This window comes from Hemicordylus capensis, chromosome 1 (genome assembly GCF_027244095.1).
Source record: "Hemicordylus capensis ecotype Gifberg chromosome 1, rHemCap1.1.pri, whole genome shotgun sequence".
Taxonomy (NCBI): domain Eukaryota; kingdom Metazoa; phylum Chordata; class Lepidosauria; order Squamata; family Cordylidae; genus Hemicordylus; species Hemicordylus capensis.
This window is the reverse complement of record NC_069657.1, coordinates 319,702,330-319,725,621: the sequence shown is the minus strand read 5'-3', so window position 1 is coordinate 319,725,621 and position 23,292 is coordinate 319,702,330. Positions and strand designations below refer to the sequence as shown.

Genomic DNA, 23,292 nt, shown 5'->3' with positions numbered 1-23,292 from the left:
CACTCCAACCAGTACACGGCACAGCTCTTTTAATACAGGGACGTGATATTCACTTGATTTTTTAGAAGACATGAATTAGTTTGAACAGAGGAAAAAATTGCTTTATTATTGCTCCTTAAATCTTTGGCAATAACATTGCCATTTGATGCTCTATATTTTGTTGTTACTGATATTTTACAGAAAGTCTTTTTCATTTTAAAAAACAGGGCAACAAACTGCCACCCTCCCTTCCCTGCCCACCTGGCCAAAATACACATGTACGATTAGAAGCTGGTCCAATCTGGTGGAGAAAATTTGCCCAGAATGAGGCAAATCTTCCACTGCTCTGGCATTCTAACTTCAAACAAACAGAGTTAAGTATCCTAGATCCCATCTCTCATTCCCCAACAGAATCCACACCCCCCCTCATACTTACACACATTCACACCAGTGTAAAGGGAAAAAAGGAGAGGGGAGAAAAGAAAGAAAAATCAACACATGTATATCAGAGTGGAACAATCCAAAAGGAATTCTGGCAGCAGAATACCAGTACTTCATTGTTTTTAGAGTAAGAGGAGGAAAAAGCAGGAAAAAAACCTCTATGTTGCACTTTCATATCTCCATATGAATTTGATTCTAGTAAAATAAACTGTAGAATCGAGAGCCTCAGGCTTCCCAAAACACATGCTAGCCATGGGATAATGCTCATCTTCAGCACACTCATCTTTCCCCCACAAACTCAGGGTGAGTGAGGCCTGACCATTAAAATCCACCTCAATGTGAGATTCCCGTAAGTTCAAGTACAGCTCAGCTTAAAATAAAAATTTTTTTTTTAAAAAAAAGTCAAGATTCTGATTTTTTTTTTTTTTAATGAAGACTTTCAAGAAATTAGCAACCCACTCAGGAACCATAAGGGGCCCCTTCTTCAAGTCTTGCCTGACCACGCCACCCTACTCCTGCTACTGTGTCTTCTTGGCAGGCTCAGTCTGCGGAGCCCGCCAATTTCCCTTTGCGCGCATGCACCACCCTCAGCATAGGGCACATGAAGTCCTGCTGCTCTCCCCGTCCTCTTTGCAGTCTGCAGGGAGAAGGAGACCACGTGCAGCCGCACGCTGAGCAGCGGTCTCTCAATGGGGGCTCGCGAAGGGACAATGGGGGGCGGAGCTCCAGCCATCCCCGCCACCCGCAAGGATGTTCCGTTTTGAAGCCAAGGACACTATGATCTGCAAAGGATACAACTGCCAACTGTTTAGGTGTTGTTGTTTTTACACGCGAACTTCTACTCGGCCGAAACTTTCCAAAACACGGAATTTAAACCAGGCTCATAAGTCAGACAATATAAAGTTTCCGGAGTGGCATAATACACCGATGACTATGTCTGAAGAATGTGGTGGCGGCAACATGGAAATCAATTCCCACCTACCATCTCGGATAACTGCGGCAAAAAATAAAAAATTAAAAAAGGGAGAGGGACCATCCAAGTCAGTACCTCGAAAAATAAGTTCTCCACGCGTGCGTGTTGCAGTGAGGCCACACTATATATTTGCATACTTTCCTGCTTACGCGTTACGCAGCTTCTAGACGACCCAAACGATCTAGTTTAGCTATAGACACAAGAACCGCCTCAAATGCCACCGTTAGCTTAAAGGGGTTGCGGCTCGGGCTGGGGGATACGATTTATTAAATAGCTGCGTTGCTGTTGGCTTATACTTTTCTCAGACAGCTCCACCACCAACATTCTCACCTACTGCAAGCGAGCGCTAGGAGGAATACAACAACCTGAAGGGAAATCCTGGACCAGCTGTAACCTGACACCTTTCCCCGTTCATTGGATAAAACGCCTAGCCCCGCCTCCATCCCCGTTGCCCAGCTGAGTCTCCAGAATCTGGGATTCAGCTATGTCTTAGGCTGAGCTTGCCTGCCAATCATTTTGAAGGACGGTCTGCTCTCGCGGCTCTAGTCCTGCCCCCTTTCCCCCGCCTCCCCCCCGCGCCTATTGATATTATTGGAGTGTGGAGCAAGCGGCCGGTCTGCAGTCGGAGACTCGCAGGCAGCAAATACGGAGAGAAGAGCGAATAGGGAAGAGAAGAAGGCAGCCGGGGAGAGCTCCGAGTAAGATCACTGCGAATAAAACACATTGCAGAACAAGCCTTTTAAAGACTCACCGAGTGGCAGCAACGGGAGCAGCAACAACGATCGTATCTCTCTGCATATATATGTAAATAGATATACTTAAAAACCTGAAGCTCACGCACCATGGTCTTTCAAACTAGGCTCCCTTCTTGGATTATGTTGTTTTGCATCTGGCTGCTTCGCTTTGCACACACGGGGGAGGCACAGGCTGCAAAAGAAGGTAAGGTGATTCCGAAAACAAAGTTTATCTGTCGCTTTCTCCCTTGCCAGGGCTTTTTAGGGTGGTTTGCGAGATGCAAACTGCATGCAGCCTTTAACAACACCCCCCCCCCATACAGCAGAGATGAAAGACTGATTGGCACCCGCAGCCTCGTTCCGAGTGCCTCTCTCTACTTCCTGTTAAGGTGGCTGGATACCCATTCATAGATAACGGATCAGGGTTGTTCCCTGATTGTGTGTGTGTGTAGGGGGTTGTCTGTAAGGGCGATGCATTTGGTGTAGGGATTTAGGTTTGCAAGACGCTGCACGTGATGCAAAGCTCCTAGGATGGTTTTAGGTATGCATGCATGCATGCATGCTTGCGTGTGGGGGCCGTTGAGAGGATCGCTGGGGTGGTTCTTCCATTATAATTACTTTGCAACATATAGGATCACTGCTAATACAAGCAGTGCAAAATAAAAAAACCCACCAAAAACAAATATGAGAAATGCCCTCTCCGTGTCGAAGCTCCTACAATTTGTGAGGGAACGAAGCTATCGGCCCACTTCAGGACTGCAGAGGAGTTTGGAGACGGAGGATATGCATCCTAAAGGATTTTGGGGTTTTTTTTGGGGGGGGGGACTTGTTAGTCACCCTTGTCACCCATAATAGCTAATAATAAAGTCCACTTGTTAGTGTCGTGCTGATGGCGTGATCTGCAGCTCTCAAAGGGCGCTCAGTCAGAAAGCTAAAAGTGGAGCAAAGCACACTCATGTCGAACTATCGGCATCCCATATGCATCTAGGTATGGCGCCGCGTTTCTGTGAATACAATGCACATACCTATACAGACTGTACATATAGCATCGCCCCTTTCTCTCTAAGCCTATGTGTACTGTACATATTCAGGCTTCCGTGTTCAGAAGGGAGCAAGCATTTCATCCCTGAATGGCAACCAGCGCTTCGTAATTCCCATCGATCGAGCCAAAATACCTTGAAACATGTACAGTAATCGTCATTTGCATTTTGTGGAAAACTGTTTCCATTAAAAAGAGCGGTCTGTTCGTGCTCTGATGCTGAGATGCTGTTAACATCTGTTAAGGGGCATATGATGTCTTTTAGAGAGAAAGGATTTCTTCCCCCCCCCGCATACGTCAGGGTTGCCCCCTCCCCTTGAGCTATTGGCATAAGGTAAAAAATAGCTTGTAGTTGTCGGGGCGAGTGCAAGGGAAGAAAGACTTTTCTTTTTCAACGAAAAGCCCCGTGTTTCAGCAAGGGGAGGGAAATCAAGAGCTTTCTCTCGGTAGGTTTTGAAAAGTTTATCTGAAAGACTAATATACAGAGTAACATGGTGAAAGGGTGAGACAAGCTGAGGGAGGCGACGGACGGGAAACCACTGAGTGCAGAAGGGCGAGATCTGGGATGGAATGGAAAAGTAGCCTGCTTCGTCCCTCCTCTGCTCTTCTGGAGGTTGAGGAGGTGTATGAGAGAGACAGAGAAACAGGTGGCCCGAAGTCAATGAGCCTATGTAACTTCAATGTGCATTGCGTATCTAGAAGCACGTAGTAATTTGTGGGCTGACTCAAGGTTGAGTTGAACTGACGGAAGAAGGGAGGCGTGTGTGTAAGACAGGGAACTCTGATCCCTGGGGTCTCCCTCGTGTTTACCTGCAGACATGATCGGAAAACTCTTCAAAAGTAACTAACTTCTGAAGCAATTCTTGCTTTGCCTTTCCACTCTGATAGTGAATAGGAATCGCCAGTTGCCGCTTTCCTTGCCAGTTAATGTTTGTCTTGCTTTGGGAAAGAAGCGCGAGGGAGTCGGTGGCGGTGATGTGGAGCTGTTAGTTTAGGGGGGTTGTTGTTAAAAAATAATAATTTGTGGCTAAGTAACTCATACAGGAACGAAAGAAGGATGGGGCGGGGGGAGGACGCATGGGCGGTGTAGAAAAGGTTCCGTTCTTTCAGAGAGGGTAAATTGGCCACCCAGTTGATCTTGGAAAGGGGGGTCGGGTCAAGCGGAGGCGTCTGTCTGGAAATGGGGCGCAATGAGCTGGGTGCGGAGATCAGGGTCGTGACTTAAGTCAGTGGAAGCTTCCCCTCATTTGGTACGGAGCTGCCCGGGATTGGACGCGAATTTGCCCGGTCTGACTCGGATGCCGCTGGTGTTTAAAAGCCAAAACAGAAGACGCGGCGCTTGTGAGCTCTGCGAAGGCTCGTTTCAGCTGCTTCGTAAGGAGGAGCGCGGGAACTTAGGTCCTCCCGCGGCGTCCGTCGGACTGTCGGAGGATGGATTCATTAGCTGAGCTGGGGGATGAAGGCAGAAGGGGCTGCTTTTACTTGCGGCTTGAGCTGGGAAAGAAAAGGAAATTCCGCTTGGAGGCGAGATACTGCTGCTGTTCCTTCCACTCCAATCCCTCCCGATGCCGTTCGCTGTTAAAGTAGGCAGCCCGGAATTGGCGCACCAAAGAGACTCCTGCTGCCTTTCCATTTCCCGCCCTCTGTGGTTAAGGGTGGAAGAGTTCCTTGCACTAAGTTTCTAGGCAGGTCTCTCTGGGTGGTACATATTAGTACCGCTTAATGTACCGCTTCACTATGCAGGGAGCCCAGCCCGGCATTGTATTCTGTATACAGGGCTTCAATGTGTGCCTTAAATGACTCCTGTTTCCAATATCGGGGTTGAGGCCTGAGATATGAGGAGTGCCTCTGGGCATGTGCAAACGACTTTCACTCACCTCTGGCAATTCCAGAGGGTTTGTTCTTGTGCAGCAAAAGCAAAAAGGAGTCTGGTGGGACCTTCCAAAAAAAGAAAAGAAAAAACCTTACTACATTAACTAGGGAGCAGATCTGACCTTGGTAGAACTTACTTGCCTCTGATTGCCCTGTGCTAGATGTATTGTGGCATATACTCATGCCACAATACATCTATTAGTCTTTAAGGTGCAGCAAGACTCCTTTTTGTCCTCTTTGCTGAGCAACCACAATCTGTCTCCTCGCAGAAGCAGGGCATGCATGATCCAAGGCAGATGGTATGGCTCCCTGTCAGATTTGAGTGCTGACACCAAACTGAACAGTGTGTACAGCAGAAACAAAACAAAACAAAAACTGGTCAAAAGCTTTTAAGGTATGTGTTAGGGAAATGAGTTGAGAAATCTTGTCAATAACAGTGTCTATGAAGAAAGATATTGGAGGTGGTGGTGGTGGCTTTCCATTATTGTCTCTTAGTTGTGTATGCTTCAGCGAGTGTAGGAGGAAGAACTTGGATCTTACTGTCCAGAACAACACAGTAGACCATAATGGACACACCTTATTACAGCATGCTACACTCCATTTATTTTTATGGGACATACATCAAGGGCAAAAAGAACTGTGGCAAACCTTAAGGACTAGCTACTGTCTTATACTTTGGAATAAGTTTTCATAGGCAGGAAGCTGTTCCATCTGGAAGGTTCAACTGAGTCCCTTATTCTTGAGATGTTGATTAGTGGGGGTCTGATTTTGCAGTAAAGCAGGTTTCTTCTATTGAGTGGGCTACAGATTTCATTATAGGCCTTTCGTAAACAGCTTCTAAAATTTTCATTTTCTTCTCTTATCAACCTGATTTGAGCAGGCTGGTTGAAGGAAAGATCTTTGAGAAGGAAAGGTGGCAATAACTTCAGGACTGCCTTATAAAGTATGAATAAAAGTATCTCTCAAGACCTGTGAAAGTATAAAGGTAAAGTGTGCCGTCATGTCGATTTCGACTCCTGGCGCCCACAGAACCCTGTGAGATTAAACCCCACCAAAAAAAAGTTACTGTATATTCAGAACTTAGTACCATAAGAAAATATTCTTCTACTAATTTAAAAAATTGAGTGCACACACTAGGAAAGTTAAAGCACCTATCTTGCATACTCTTGAGCACAAAAAGGGTCAACATTATAACTGTTTACAGTATATGTTAAAGCTTAGTACTGAGGATGTTTAGGGCAATCAAAGAATTACAACAGCTTTTCAGTAGATACATTGGTACTGTCACAGAGGGTTTAAAAGCACACTGGCTTTTTTTAGCCAAGCTTTATCAGCGTGGTCTTTAATTAGCAACCCAGTACACAGTATTCTATCAGCTCTTGCTAGGTACCATTAATAGTGATATCTTTAAATATATGGATTAATTAAATAAATGGAAGTTATTTAAAGTTTGAACTTCTACAGTGAGCAACTTCAAGATAATAAGGGTACAGAAACAAATATGATAAATGATATTCCTCAATAGGTTTATAAACATTTACTTGGGAGTAAGTACTATTAAAATAAGTGGGACTTGGTTTTAAGTACACTTGCATGGATGACCAGAATGCAAGACTGTAGCCCTGTTTACTTGGAAATAAATGGCAGTGAAGTCAGTGGGACTTGCTTTCAATTAAAATGTGTTTCGTTTTGGGAAGTAAAGTTAAGCAACCTCTGAAGTATCTGTTTTCCAGAACTTCAAAGTTCTGGATGATGATGATGATATTATTATTATTATTATTATTATTATTATTTTTAACCTTGTTCAATCCTCAAAATATGTCAATATATACAGGATGAATTTCAAATGTTACTGATGATAATAAATTAGTACTTATAAATCTAAGACCATCAATATATTTGTGCAGGAGATTTCAATGGAATTTTCTGCTAAGCAACTGTGTAGAGGACTGTAGGCTATACATTGATTTGTATTAATTGCTTATTTCAAAGGGAAAGGTGTTTTTTTTGTGTAAATGCATAATAAACTGGAAAAATGTACTTGGGGCCAAAATGTGTCAACATATAAACTGTTAGGTTTATATTGGTAATTAACGGATGAATACACTTTAGCCAATTATTTAATTCTATTGTTTACAGTTTCAGCATTGAGCAACATCTTAAGTAGTGCTGTGCAACTATACAGTACCTTTTGGGAAGAGTTTGGGGGTATTTAGCTGTACATGCTATCTTCAGAAATTTATGGGGCAAAAAACCCCTATTTATGTATACGCTTTTAAATTTATGGTTTTGTGTATCTTCTTGGATTAACAGTCAGAAGAAACTGCTGCTAGTAGCAGTATCTATCACTAATAGCTATGTTTGTTACATCAATTTTATTCCAGAAAGTAGGAGCATAATCTATATTTTGCTGAAGTGGCAAAACTTCCATTGAATATAGTGGGCAGAAGCCTGACTAAGTTAATCATGATCAAGCACTACTGAAACAAATGAAACCAAGTTAGTCTTAACTTACTTAAATTTCATTGATTTCCATTTAAGTTAATTGGATCCTGACCGATGTATGTGGGTTGCTTCTTGGATTTCTTAAAAGATATTTAGTAAGATTAAACATTTTTAGTATTTTATTGAACCGTGATTAATTGTTCAGCTAATGTGAGTTTTTGATAATGAAAAGTGACATGTGAATTCCATATATTGTTCTTATGAAATCTTCTTTTCTCATATAATCTTTATTTTAGATATATCTTTCAATGAATATTAGAGTTTCTCACATTCTTTAAAATAACTTCTGGCCAGTACAGATCATACTAGTCTGTTGGATATAAAAGGGGTGGGGGAGTGTGGCTAGATAGTTAATATTATGTGCAAAATTGTTTTTCACGAGGCCAAGATGAAAATATACTTAAGTTTCTTTTAAAAGAAAAATGCATTCTTAAAATGCACACACACACCCTGTAACATTCCCCATACAATTATTTTGGTTTATACATTATCTGCTAAAGTATTTATATACTTCCAAGTGCATTAAGATTTAGACTCTATACCTGAAAATTTAGATTTAGACTCTATACCTGAATTTGCACTTCAGGATGCTATTAATTGAAAAATAATTTAATACAATTTGTCTGTTCAGTTTCATCATGAGGCTTTTATTCTTAATACAGTATAAGTTTTTAATACAAGGGTTTTGTTTCCCCCCCCAGTAATATTGTTGGACTCTAAAGCACAACAGACAGAATTGGAATGGATTTCTTCTCCTCCTAATGGGGTAAGTATATCATACACTTAAAATAAGTAAAATAAACCTCACTAACAATATTCGGGTTTCAAAACTTGTCTCAAATTAATCCTCTTGCCCAAACCTTTTCAACAATTTCAAATTTGGATCAACTCTGATGTCTGCAAAGTTCTTTTTTTTTTAAAGTAGATAATTTGCATTTGTATGCTCTAAGCTCAACTAATTACAAGCAACTATCTCCTTATTCAGCTGATCAGCATAATTCAAAAACTTCTGTATTCTTATTTAGAATGTCATATCTAATGCTTTGTATTATTCAGAATCGCATTATGTGTGCATTAATCTGTAATATTGAAGATGGGCTTTGTGTTCAAAGTTCTGAAAATTTCATTGCTTATATAACCGCATTTTGAAATGCATATTTCAGAATGCTGTTATATAGAAAATATATGTATATATCCAGTTCCAAAACTGAATTGTTTTGACATATACAGAAGAATGAACCCAAAGCAACATTTTATTAAAATGCTCCATAGAATACCTGAATCTAAATCTAAAACTTGCTACCTCTGAAGTAGCAATGTGCATAGTTATTTCTCCAACTTAAAAAAAAAAGGTCTTATCCCACTGTACTTTGACAGCATGCTGATCAATATATATTTTTCATTATATACCCGATCAAGCCCTACCAGTCACGGTTAGAAACCATTTCAAACCTAGCCAAATAATTGCTTCAGTTATTAATTTGAATGTGTGAGAAATACCTATAACATTACAAGAGATACAATATAAAGCTCAAGAATCTAGGGTTCTTTTTAAAATCTTGTAAACACCTCTTAGACGACAATGTAGACTGTTTCCCCCTCTCAGAATTCAAATCAAACAAGTAACAAGACATCCTAAATGCTCTGTCAGATGCAGCTTTGTGCTGCCCCAGTACTTTGAGGATTGGGCTGCACATAATTTAGTTCTTACTCATGCAGGTAGTCTCTTTGAACACATGTGAATAAAGGTTTGCAAAATCAAGCCTTTAATCCAACGCCTGTAAAGAAATCTGGAACCAAATGAGCGTGAACAGTGAGTAGGGGATATAAAAGTGTAACAAATCCTGTAAACAAAAAGAATGAAAATCTGCAAGTATCTTCGTTAAAAAGCAAGTTCGTAAAATCAATCCAAGCACAGAGTGGAAGTAAGTCTAAAGGCTTTTGAAACATATGTAATGTGAGCTGAATGCTTAAGATGAGTACTAACTTTGGCATTAGCATTTTGCATTGATGTAATCCTTTTAAGAGGAGTGTGGGGAAAGAGCAGTTTGAAGCAGATCTTGGCAGTATAGCCTTGAGATAATAAAGACGTGTCCATTTCTTAGGAAAATAGATGAAGTGTTGATGAAAGGTGGTGCAATCACAGCGGAGTTATAGCCAATGGTTTAAATGTATTCTGGTAAGGTTGAAAATATAGGTTCCAAGAAAATAATTACACCTTAGGTGTTATAAAAAATCATTAGTGAGATCTATAAAAGGAAAAAAGTACAGTTTTTAAAATTGTGTGCATTTCCTATGTATGTAGTCCACAAATTCTCAATAGAATTGAGAACAAATCTTCAAGAATTTCTGGTGAAGAAATTAGCAGCTCTTGGGTGGGGTGGGGAGTGCTAGTTCAAGTGGTTTTACTGAGAGTTCTGAAATGTCACTACCACATACAATAGTCTCATTCATTAGTGCATGGAGGAGGCATAAATATGAGCTGTTTTTCCTCCTATAACTTTAGAAAACCCCTAGAATACTTTTAACATGTATATTTCTTTGAAGTTCTAGTAATATCCAAGTTCTAGTGTGTCACATCTTGAAACCTTTTATCTTAAGATGTCTCTGTCCCTGTTTTATACAGCAGTTTATGATTGCTTAGATTCAGGGTTGCAAATGTGTAAAGGTGAATGCAGCAGTTATCCCTTGGTCCTCAAAGGGATGGAATTCAATAGGTATGAGACGACTGAATGTACGTAACTTCTGCAAATTTTCAGTATGGAAATGTCTTGTGTGTTCTCTCAATGATATGGTGAGATTTCCGCCCCCTCCCCCTAATAACAGTGTTGCTGTGTACTGTTGTAAGCAACATAATTGAGGCTTTCCGGTGTAAATTATCCTGGTATATAGACATTTTATCTACATATTCGTTGTTGCACTTGATTCTAACGCTATTCACTCAAATTATGTTGTTTAAAACATCGACTCTGTAGGCTAAATCTTATATTTAAATAGAAGGCAAGGAACTGGGATCACTTCAAATTTACTGGCCGACATCCAGATCAGCGCTTTGTGTACAAGCCAGGAAGGTATTGTTTATTGCAGAAAGCTTTCTTAGCTGCCTTGTACCAGATTCACAGTTGGGGAGAGAAAATTTGAATGATTTGTGCTGCTTCCAGAAGTGCCCTATGACACCCAAATATATGTCCCTGAGGGCTGTGCAGCCTTTAGGACATGATTTTGGGTGACATGGCATTTCTGGAGGCAGTGCATGTTGTCAAAACTTTCTCGCCCCCACAGCAGCAGTAGTGGGAAAACTTTCTGCAGTGCAGACACATCTTCCTGACATGTCCACAGAGTGCTGCTTTGGGTGTCAGCCACTGAATTTAATTTCATTGGAGAACATCTGGACTGAGTTATGTCCCATTATTTTCAATGTGATTTAGTCATGATTAATTCATCTCATTGACTTAAATGGTTCTTTTCCATTACCAATTAGTCCAGATGCTGCTCACTGTGCTTTTTCTATTTGTGTTTTTATAGGAAATGTGCCTCAAATGCCAACAAGGATAAACAATAAACAAAATGCCTCTTTGTTTATGTAAAAATTGCTCTCAGAGCAGGCAACACACGGTTACAGATTTTTACATGGGATTGGCAAGGGAGAGGGGCATAGCTCAGTAGTAGAGCAGTGCTCTTCATACTGGAATTCCCAGGTTCAGCTCCCCGTTAAAAGAATCTTGTATACTAGTAGGGCTGTGAAAGATATTTACCCTCCAGTCAGAGTAGAAAATTCTGTTTTAGACCAATGGTCTGATTTAGTATATGCAGCATCATATGCTTCCCCCCTCCCTTTTCTTTTTAAAATGAATGTCATGTCTCAATAGGCAGTTCAGTTCACTAAAGAAACATCTATCTATATATTTAGTTCTTCTAGACGTACCCGTCACTAATCCCATGTGTGGCAGCTCTCGCGAGAGCTCGCAAGTGAGCTGATGATTAGTGACAGGATGGCCAGCCACCAAGGGAAAAGCGGTGGCCTGGCAAACGGCTGGCCGTGTGGGGGTGGGGGGAGAGAAACAGTGGCCTAGCAAATGGCTGGCCAGCTGCCGGGGCAGGGGAGGAGAAGTGGAGGCCTGGCAAACGGCCGGCCGCGGGGAGCAGGGGCGTGTTAGAAGTGGCAGCCCAGCAAACGGCTGGCCGCTGGAGGAGCACTATGGTCAGAGATGCTGTGCGCCAGGTCAGCTAGTTCCATATATTTCATTACGTTACATAGAAACATGGAAACATAGGAGTCATACTGAGTCAGACCACTGATCCATCCAGCTCAGTATTGTCTGCACAGATTGGCAGTGGTTTCTCAAAGGTTGCAGGTGTCTCTCTCAGGCCTACCTTGGAGATGCCAGGGAGGGAGCTTGGAGCCTTCTGCATGCAAGCATGCAGGTGCTCTCCCCAGAGCGTCCCCATCCCCTCAGGGGAATATCTTACAGTGCTTACATGCAGTCTCCCATTCAGATGCTTAGTAAAAGGGCCATGCTTGCTAAGACCAGCCCTCCTTTCTAATGTGTCATAACATTTGTATTGTAACATAAATATTGTAGTACTTTGAAAACGTTTTTTTAGGTTTACAACTTCTGTGCATTTCAACATTTACAACCATAATATATTTTGTAGTAATAAGTTCCAATATCAGTTCATCATTGCCTGCTTTTCTTGGAGCGGTGGCCAACACTAAAATGATCTCATTTGCTGTCAGGTGGTCTTATGAACGACTATGTGCTACAAGGCTTTGAGCTTCGTAACCTAGTCTCTCTCTCTCTCTCTCTCTCTCTCTCAGTGCTTGCCTTTAATGAGTCATTAATTGTGAGTGAGGGCTAGTATGTAATGTTGGTCAATCTCTTAACCATGGTTAAGAGAGCAGAAGCAGGCTGCACTATCGTGTTGTCCCTCACCAGATCCTTTCTGCCTCCTGAAACAAATTCAGAATTGGCTTTAAAAGCAGTTAAGATGTACATTGGCACAGTTATGGCTAACACTAAACAGGGCATGAAACTGGTTAGGAAACCCTGGTTGAGAAGAAACCTGATTAAGCAGTTTTAATGTTGTTAATACAAGTGGGGGCGTTCATGTTGAAAGAAAGAGAGCGAGCTGGTGAGGGTGGACTGTGTGATCTTGCAGATGATTCTGGATCACTACGGTTGCACCTGCAGTGCCCATGAATTCATTCTACAGGAGACTGAGTATTCTGGTCCAACCTGATCCATACTCAACGCTTGCTCACAGTTAAGTACACAAATAAATTCAATGGCCCACATGTTCTGAGCAAGAGAGCAGAGCAAGACCTGTGCCCTCACAGAGAGGCAGTTACAGAGCTCGGCTAAAGTCTTGTCCCAGAGCCAAGTGGGGTGGTGGTCGAGTGATTCCGCCAAACATAACTTTCTGGCTTCTAGAAATATGTCCCTGGAGGGTCATGTAGCCTTTAGGGATATATTTCTGGAAGCCTTAAATTTTTGGAATTAATTTGAACCCTAGATATATGATCAAACTAACTTCTGCACAGTGTTCCCTCTAAGGCGTGTGCATGTGGATGCGCTCACACATTTTTCTGATGTCCGCTCAGTTAATTTTAGATCCTGCTCAGGTTTAATCAGGAAGGCCCCACTCTGAATGCATGTGCACAAACATTGCCCTGATACTGTTGCCTAGAACAAAACTCATTCCTCACACTGATGAAAAAAATTAGAGACTACTGCTTCTGCATATTAGTCATATTTGCATATTGGTCATTTTTAGGAATAATGGTGTAACAAAACCTGTTCCCCCCTGGTGTTTTTTCTATTAAAAAGAAAAGATCCAGGTTTTTATTATCAATACCCAGATAAATCTGAAATATGGGCTGAAGCTTTTCCAGATGTCCGTTTTTAAGTTATATTGGATTTGAGAAGAAAGATATACAAAAAGTGAATTCACATGTTTATTGTTGACGGAATTGCAGTTATGACGTGCTACTTCAATTATTTTAATTCTATGATGAGTCATTGGATATAATTGTGCCTTTCTCAAGTCCAGGAGAAAACTGGAAGGTGATAAGCCTACCCCATTGCATGTTTTACATACGAATGGGTGACTTTGTTCTCCTAGGTTTGTTAAAATCAAAAGTCTGCTTTTGTGTTACCAGTTTAGTGTTTATATCCTATTATGTTCAGTCAACTAATTCTCTTCCTCATTGCCAAATCACCTGTAGCCACATTCAAAAGAACTATATTCCTTAACCGGGGGTGGGGGGTGGGCGGGAATCAGACAATACTATTTGTCCTTTTATTCAGAAGAAAATGCACTGGAGTTGGTATCACCTTGATGCAGGTTGAGCGAGTTATGTGAGTCAAGAAGTCAGACCTTTGGATTGTAAATGATAGCCAGTATGACACTAGGTGAATAAAACCACTAAATCAGAAGTTATCTTTGTGCGTTTTTCCTCAGTTGTAAAATTTAGTGCTCTTGGGGTGTTTGTTTTTTGCACTGGGGTGGTGGTGGATCCTTTGCACCTACCAGAAATTCTCCTTCACAAATCTTGAGGAGCTCAAAGAAAACTCGAGTTCATGACAACAGTGGAATTGGACAAGCTTAGTCTCTTGGCCACTGTACTACACTAGCTCTCAGTTTAAATCCTTCAGTTACTGGCTGTTTGTTTGTTTGTTTGTTTGTTTACTGAGGAGACTGGCAATGATTTGCAGCAGTTTGTTTTTTTAATGAGAATTTTTAAAACTAAGGCACACGAGATCTCTTGTAGGTTGTTAAGTATGCAAGGCGCAAGTTTTGGGCAGTATAGAAATCTCTTAAATAAATTAAATAAAAAATTGATTTATTAGCATACTAAATATAAATAACTATTTCTTTATTGTTTTAGTGGGAAGAAATTAGTGGACTGGATGAAAATTACACACCTATACGAACGTACCAGGTATGCCAAGTCATGGAACCTAACCAAAATAACTGGCTTCGGACTAACTGGATCTCGAAAAGCAATGCACAAAGGATTTTTGTAGAACTAAAATTCACTCTGAGGGATTGCAACAGCCTTCCTGGAGTCCTGGGGACATGTAAAGAAACCTTCAACTTGCATTATTATGAAACAGACTATGACACTGGCAGGAGTATCAGAGAAAACCAGTATGTAAAAATAGATACTATTGCAGCTGATGAAAGCTTTACCCAGGGTGACCTTGGGGAGAGAAAAATGAAACTTAACACAGAGGTGAGAGAGATTGGACCTCTATCAAAAAAGGGATTCTACCTTGCATTTCAGGATGTAGGTGCCTGCATTGCTTTGGTTTCTGTCAAAGTATACTACAAGAAATGTTGGTCCATAATTGAGAACTTAGCTATCTTTCCAGATACGGTGACTGGCTCAGAGTTCTCCTCCCTAGTTGAGGTACGAGGAACTTGTGTCAGCAGTGCAGAAGAGGAGGCGGAGAACTCTCCTAGGATGCATTGTAGTGCAGAGGGAGAATGGTTAGTACCCATTGGGAAGTGTATCTGCAAAGCTGGTTTCCAGCAAAAAGGGGACACATGTGAACGTAAGTAGCAAACATGTATTAGCTTTCTAAATATTTTATGTTATACTCGATTTTAAACAAAAAAAACATGTCTGAGTGAAAGTGTTATATTATCTTGTTCAAATACACGAGCTTGGGAATTTGTGTGCTTCACAGTAGCTGGCATAAATCAATTGCATTTGGGGATGGAAGTCAACAACTGGATGTCACATTTTGAAAGGCTATTAAACTGACTATACAGAGTACAGTTTACCTTCCCCCAACACTGTTGTACTTGGTGTAAATGCAGTTGCATAATGATGCTTTTGCACAGACACAGGCCAAAGAGGACATTCTTGACTTAAGGGTTCTTCAGAATACCTTGAGGAAATCATAAGTTGCAGAGAACATGCCATTAATGTTCTTGCATCTAAGGATCACCTGCTGTTTGTTCAGTAGACTTATTTATAGAAAATGATACAGAATCTGCAACTAGGAGTATAATGCATTTGTCATTAGCAGCTTGGAATGCAGCAATACTGGGCACTGGGTGGATTGGGGATGTGAGAAATGAGAAAAGCTGATATTCAGAGAAGAAAGTCCCTCCAAGTATGAATTCCCCCACGCCCATGTCTGGATCTGAGGATTTGTCTGTCAGGACTGCAGGATTTGATTCAAGAGTTAGGTTTCGGTTCCAGAAGCCTATCACAATTTTTTTTGCTGCAAGTTTTTCCACTAGTAGCTTTTGTACAGCATTGAAGTGATATCGACTCCAAACCTTTGCAGGACTGAGCAAATCTTCCAGCATTAAAGAGGGGAAGAATAAGTGCTTATGCATTAACAAGGGAGATCTCATTAAGAATTGTAATGTGAAAACTACCCATGCAAATCAGTTCAACTTGCTGTGTCTTCATTCTGTAAGGAGTATTAAAAAGTACTCTGTGTTTATCAAATCTGATGGGTTCTTCTACTGACTTTGACTTATAAAAAAAAAATTAGTTGACTTCAGGATGAGCAGAGAGATTCGTAGTAAAACCAACTGTATGTCTCTTTCAGAAAAATTGGGAAGAAGTAAAAGTTTGAAAACTAAAGATTATTGGGAGAGACCAGTGTTTGGTAATTAGAGTTTAAGTAAATTACAGCCGCCTTAATTTTAGATATCAATGATGTTACAAAGGCATTAAATTGAAATTAATGGGACAAAGACATTGCATGAACACAGGGACTTGAATACGGAGTGAAGCTCTGTGTTCATGTTGCAAGAGCACTTCTCATGCCTGATTCCAAAGCAACTGCTAAGAGAATATCATGTTAGAAGTGATCCAGTTTTTCTTCTTAAAGTATGTTTCCTTTTTCTTTATTTCTGCCCCACCCAACTCCCCCCTCCCAAATGATCCTGGTAAAAGTTGCAAAATAGACCCTTACTCTATATTTCAGGATGCTCTACATGGTTTGATTTGAGAGAAGAGAGAATGCAACTACTCCCTACTATCTGGATAAAGAGGCATGATTTTAAAATGATAGCTTTCTGATATTTAGCAGAGGGAGAGCAACTGCCTCTCTTTATTTCAACATAGTATTTCTCTCAGTGGTTGGTGCTGGTCTTACTTGTTTGTTTTTAGGCTGAGCATCTTTGGGACAGGGAACTATCTTATTCCTCTTGCTATGTGAAACGCTTTGAGAACTTTGATGCTCAAAAGCAGTGTATTGGCATTATTTATTTTTATCAATGCCATTAGACTGTAAGCCATGTCAGAAGGACATGCTGTGAGTGAAATGTATTTAGTCAAGTGCTTGAGTCTTATACTAATTAATCAGCTATACTATTGCTGGAAGAGTTATACACTCACATCGATAGAAACTATCACCAAATGTAATGGGCAGTATCCCGATGAGTTAGTCATGACTATGTATGTTTGAAATCAATCAATCAAGTTAATGATGACTAATGCCCCATTATTTTTAATGGGATTTCATCTGGATGCTAACCAGTGACTTTAATACAATTGATTATTTCTTATTTGAAGCATATAAAGCAGAATTGGTGAGATTCTTTGACCCATGGCTTTAATTATTCTTTCAGTGGCCTTCATTGTGCAAGCAATGTTTATGGTATATAAAATATTAACCTCAGAGGTTCTGTTAAAAGATATATACCTAAATGTACTGCAAAGGTTTAGGTATTTCTCTTGAGAATATTTGCTGTAACCACAGATTAAGTGCAAGAGTCTCTGTGTGTACAGGACTGAACTGAAGATTTAGCAGCCAATTTGCCTATTTCTGGGGAAGAGAATAAGATCTGAATTTAGTTGACCCACCCTCCTGAGATGAATAACTAATGCCATCTGTTTGGTGCTGTGAATAAGCATGATTCTCTAAAGAGATATGTGGTATAGCCCAAGATGCTGGAAAAAAAGAGTATCCAACATTTCCTGTATTTCTGTTTAGAGAAACCCATGTAGAAAGGAATCTGCCCACAGAAACCTGTTTTTGTGTGTGCAAATTGCCCTTGCAAGATTGGGGTGATTTTGTAAGGTCTCTTGATTTCAGTGGAATTTACTTTTTAATAAACTTACTTTTGTGTACTTAGAATTGCTGTCCAAGTAATTCATACTGGCTCAAATTCTTCTTAAATGCTGTCAGATGTTAATTTCCAGAAGTCAAAGTCACTTCTATTTTCTAGCAGATATCCATAGAAATAAAATATATAATATGGAAACTATTTTTCCTTTATTTTATTCCATAGCCCAGTTTATGAAGCATGAATATATCTGTTCTATCTTATATTTTCTGGATTTTCAGTACTTCATCTTCTGGATTTAGTTGTCTGCATGGCTGTAAGCTCATGATGTCAACAGATTAAATATTTTTTTGGTTAATTATAATTTAGTTTTTTATAAGTCAAGATGAACTATTCTTTTCCTATTACTGATATGGATTTGTTATTGTGTATTTCCATGCATATGACCCTACCAGTAAAGAAACAAATTCAGATTTACAGAAACACTGTTAAGCAAATACTCTGGAACAAATTAGATGCTTAAGACTGTGTTGGAATACTATGTTGGGATTCACCTCAGTTCCTCTTACACAAGGCAGCTGAGGGAGGTCCTGATTTGGATTGTGACCTTTGTGAGAGAAGAAAAGGGACTAACTCCTGCTCTGCTGCCTTACCACTGAAAAGTGCCCCCCCCCATTGTTCATGTGACTGGCAAAGCTTTGTCAATTAGGGCAAACAGCAGATCCAGTTTGTAAAATAAAAACTCAGAACATCCCAATCATGGGATTCCAGTGTGCTCTTAAGGCAGCATCTAATTTAATTTTTTTGGCACTGACTAAATTCTCATTGTGTTGTATAACGTAAGTTTATTTTTTAGACAGGTACAATGCTCACGTTAAAAATGAATGAGGATTTTTGTGGGAGGGGGAAATTTTGAGAAGTACTGATACATACACATAATCCATATTTCACATGTTCTGTGTTATGGGGAATAATATCCATTTGCTCACACTCAGCTGTATAATATTTCATATGCTAGGAAACACTTCTCACTGTGCATGAAATATATATGAAAATTAATTTGGCATTTTGTCTGAAAATTCAGACGTCCAGTACAAGCAAAACCGATCTGTTCTTCTGTTTAACAGCTTCATAACACCATGGATTAGTCATCCAAAACATGGAAGAGTGGTAGTTGTTTTTTCATTACATAGCTATGTGTTCCAATTATTCTGCTGTACTGTATAGTATACAGTGCTATGTAATTGCACTGTTGTGAGCCGTTACAATTATAAAATATTTTAAAATATTGATTTACTTCTTTTAAAAAACGTTTGAGTTTAAATATAACCTGGTCGAGACCTAGATTATCCCTTTTGTTCATGTCAATGATTATGCTAAATGAGGAATGCTAGATATCTCATGCAATAAATTATCACTTTGTGTAAGACATGATATGAGCAGCCACATATTATTCCATCCACTACAGACTGAATGATTGTAGAATCAAAGAACTAGAAGGTCTTCTGGGTCTATTTGATGCAGGAGGTCCTCCAGAGTGTGAGGCAGTCTAAGTGAAGGAGAGGAGAGTGGTCTTGTGGTAGCAAGCGTGGCTTGTCCCCTTAGCAAAGCAGGGTCCGCCTTGGTTACATATGAATGGAAGACTTGATGTGTGAGCACTGAAAGATATTCCCCTCAGGGGATGGAGCTGCTCTGGGAAGAGCAGAAGGTTCCAAGCTTCCTCCCTGGCATCTCCAAGATAGGGCTGAGAGAGATTCCTGCTTGCAACCTTGGAGAAGCCGCTGCCAGTCTGTGAAGACAATACTGAGCTAGATGGACCTATGTATGGCAGCTTCCTATGTAAGGCTGGTTTGTCTGGACTCTGGAGACATAATTTCTATAGTTCTTCCCCCTCAAACAAACAAAAAAAAGAAGTGGGAGAGGTCTCTGTATATTCCGACCTTCTATGTGGTGGAGGGGAGAACAAGCACCCACTTCGCCACCATAAAAAATGTGGAGCCAACTCACTAGGGTTGAAAACTTTGCCTCTGGGGAAAGAACTGTACATTGTATTGGCAAGCACATGTTTTCAAATGTGTGTTTGCTTAAGCAGTGTGTCTGTGGGTGTGTGTAGAAGTGGAACTTTTGGGTGGAAGAACTGCTTTAACTTTCCTGCATTTACAGATTTTCCCATGCAAGTACCTCCTAAATGATAGTTTGGGCATTTGAACTTGTTTCTAGTTTTGTAGTCTGCCTGTGGGGAAAGGGGAACTAAAAATGGTCAGAGGAGACCATTTATAAGTGGAAAATCCAGTAGGTGGTGAAACAAACATACAAAGCTATCTTATACCAAGTTAGACCATTGGTCTGACCAGAGCTGGTCTTGTGGTAGTAAGCATGACTTGTCCCCTTAGCTGAGCAGGTTCCACCCTGATTGCATTTGAATGAGAGACCTCATGTGAGCACTGTAAGATATTCCCCCTCAGGGGATGGAGCTGCTCTGGGAAGAGCATCTAGGTTCCAAGTTCCCTCTCTGGCCTCTCCAAGATAGGGCTGAGAGAGATTCCTGCCTGCAACCTTGGAGAAGCCGCTGCCAGTCTGTGAAGACAATACTGAGCTAGATAGACCAATGGTCTGACTCAGTATATGGCAGCTTCCTATGTCCATCTTGCTCAGTATTGTCTATTGTACTGACTGGCAGCAACTTATCCAAGGTTTCAGGCACGAGTCTTTCCAACCATACCTAGAGATACCAAGGTTTGAACTTAGAGCTTTATTCATGCAAAGTTGATGCTCTGCCATTGAACTATTGCCCCATCCCCGGAGGTGGCATTCATGGGGCTCCCATCCAGGCACTGACCACACTGAGATGTGCTTAACGTTAGCAAGGTGGCTGTATTGTGTGTCCTTAAACTGTTGGCTGGGTTAAGCATCATCTCACCCTAAGTTTTCCCCTACAAGTGCCATCTTTGCTCTGTGTTAGTGTTAAGCAATAAATATGGATTTGGGAATCCTGCATTTCCCTCATAACATGTGGGGGGTTATCCATATTAGTTTTCTCTTCCTGCCAAATTAATCATTGTGTAGGCCTTTTGTTTTCCCTGTTATGGCCACTTGTTCTGGAGACGAATATTTCTATTTGTAGCATGTAAGTCCAGAACACAGGGAGAGTTCACATATTCACTCTGTTCTCCCCTGCATTCATATTGGTCCACCTTACATTATCACAGCAGTCCATACAACAATGGTAGGTAAAGCTAATTGTTATATGGATACTAAAATAAGTAAGTAATAATCGATAATACTAGTGCAGTATCTTGATCATGGCCTTTAAACTTGAGACCTGGTATTCTAATTTGCATTTGATTAAAAGGTAGTCCTTTAGAAGTGGGCTCGGGAAGAGACGAGGGAAAGCTTACATTTGGTATGCTAGACTCTTCGTTGTGTGAGTGTGTGGTGTGTGCACACATTGCTCTTTCCAGCATATGTAGAAGTGTAGGTAAATGCATTTCCAACCAAAACAAGCCCTCTTAATGGTGTATATAATGAAGAATTACTGAAAATATATGCCTTGAAGCTGCCTATATTTGCATATTATGTCCTGAAACTGGGAGAAGTAGTAGGTTTACAGGAGCTAGAGCCAGACTCTTGTGAAAGGGCAAAGACCAGAGCAGCAAAACTTTCCACGCTCAAGTAATGAGGGAGCTACATGTATGCATTTCATTATTATATTGCACAAATCTGTTAAGATGGTAATCTTCTGTACTGTCCACACTTCTATGCATGTGTCTGTCTGTGTCTGTAGCATATTTTTTGAAGGTGAAGGCATGGTAGAAATGAGAAATGCCAAAACATTTGTATTCTACAGCAAGACTGAAAGGAAATCCAGCATGGGGGAGAAGAGAAGGGTACTGTAAGCACCCCATGCATGAAGCTGCAGTGGAAGATGAAAGATTTATGTTGCAAATATCTGCATGATTGGATGAAACATTCCATAGTTCTTGTGCCTGTGAAAGACTAATTCATGCACTCACTTTCACTCAGCTGTCCATCCATTTGTATTGATAAGCTTAGGAATTCTAATATGAGTCTCCTTTTACCTGAGAAACCATGGAAATTGTGCTCTTTGACCTTTATCTGGGCCTGAAGCTACTCTTATATTTATTGCCACTTAAGACTATAGTGTAAAAATCAATTATTGCTCCCTCACTTTTAGCATTAATAATACATACTCTTAATGTTTGCCCTCCATTTTGCAAGCTCCAAACTAGAATGGTAGCCTAGTTGATTAAAACCAATAAGATGTTCATAGAATGTTGACATGTAGTCATTAAGCCTGAAAGCTTATGAATTAAACTGTTTCAAATTAATGTGCTGCAGTAGGTGAAATGGAATTCTCTAAGTGGCTTGCTTACTGAATAGTTGTTGCTGCTTTTCAGAAATTGAGACTAATTTTTATTTTATAGTTGACATAAACTTTTATTCCTTAAACACTTAAGCTTTCCTATGGGCCTTCTAAAAAAACCACTCTGAATAAATTCAAGTGGAATTAGAATAAAAACACAAATAGAACATAACAGACTTTAAAAATCCCAAATGCAAGATTTCAAGGAATTTTGTAAACTGAGGCATTAAAAGAAGCCATCTGCTAAAAGCTATGTGAAAGTTCTTTCATATGATACTACATTAAATTCAGGGAACAAAATGGTCAGTACTGTATTTGCAGATCGCAGTATTATCAGTACTACGGCCTGATCTCTAAGGTCTGTATCAGTGCACATTTCGCAGGACCTGAGAAATTTAAGTGCTGTTAACTCCTGATTTATTTGTTCTGATTCAGCTCTGTTAAATACTCGCCGGACCCAATCCAGCCCAAACTGGATGGTACTGATGCAAGCCAGTGTGTATACTACTAAAAGTGTTATTTGGCCTTTGCTGCTGGATGGAGAATAAGGAAGGATCTCTGCACCTCATTGCAGGAAATAGGACTGCAATGCAGGAGCTGTGCCTGGAGAGTGTGTGAGTGCCAGAAGCAGCAGAAGAGGATACTATCAGCCTGTTTTGCATGCTGGTAGTACACAGTATGGATGCTAACCACTCTCCATGTACAGTGCCTGCATGATGAAGGGGGATTTCCTACTCAGCTGCTACGAAGCAGTGCCCTCTGGTAACATCCTTCTCCCACCTTTGTACCAATGAGCAGTAGCAGCCAAGTAATAAGCTTAGCCACCGTATTTTACGATGGATATTGTAGAACTGGAAAAAGTGCAGAAGAAGGCAACCAAGATGATCAGGGGGTTGGCGCACCTTCCTTAAGATGCTAGGCTACAACATCTGGGGCTCTTTACCTTGGAAAAGAGACGATTAAGGGGAGATATGACTGAAATGTAGAAAATTATGCATGGAGTGGAGAGGGTGGACAGAGAATTTTTTCTCCCTCTCTCACAACACTAGAACTAAGTTACCTCTGCTAACTTGGCAAAGAGGCACCTTTTAATGTGGTTCTCTTTCTTTAGCAGGGGGAGAGTAACTGGCCCTATCCACCCCCAGCACAGTAGCTCCAGTGACTATTGCTGGTGTCTATCTTTTTTTAGATTGTGAGCCCTTTGGGGACAGGGATCCATCTTATTTATTTGTTATTTCTCTGTGTAAACCACCCTGAGCCATTTTTGGAAGGGCGGTATAGAAATAGAATTAAATAAATAAATAGAACTAGTGGTCATCCTATGAAA

The 23,292-nt window shown here is 40.5% G+C and overlaps 1 protein-coding gene across 16 annotated transcripts in view; it reads left to right on the top strand.

The window, feature by feature from the left end:
• Positions 1-1,967: 1,967 nt before the first annotated feature.
• The window catches only part of EPHA7 (EPH receptor A7), a 222,413-nt gene continuing 201,088 nt past the window's right edge, over positions 1,968-23,292 (top strand). For 5 of the 16 annotated variants that reach the window (XR_008314275.1, XR_008314274.1, XM_053287510.1 and 2 more), the window contains exons 1-3: positions 1,968-2,332; positions 8,245-8,309; positions 14,433-15,102. Coding sequence is in view for 14 of the 16 variants with exons in the window: in XM_053287510.1 (XP_053143485.1) it covers positions 2,236-2,332; positions 8,245-8,309; positions 14,433-15,102 (832 nt within the window). In the remaining 2 variants the exon portion in view is untranslated. Of the gene's footprint in view, positions 2,333-3,507; positions 3,613-3,867; positions 4,007-4,233; positions 5,433-5,940; positions 6,024-7,422; positions 7,538-8,244; positions 8,310-14,432; positions 15,103-16,497; positions 17,653-23,292 lie in introns of those variants that run through there. The other 11 variants (XM_053287499.1, XM_053287498.1, XM_053287514.1 and 8 more) reach the window with 10 other exon arrangements.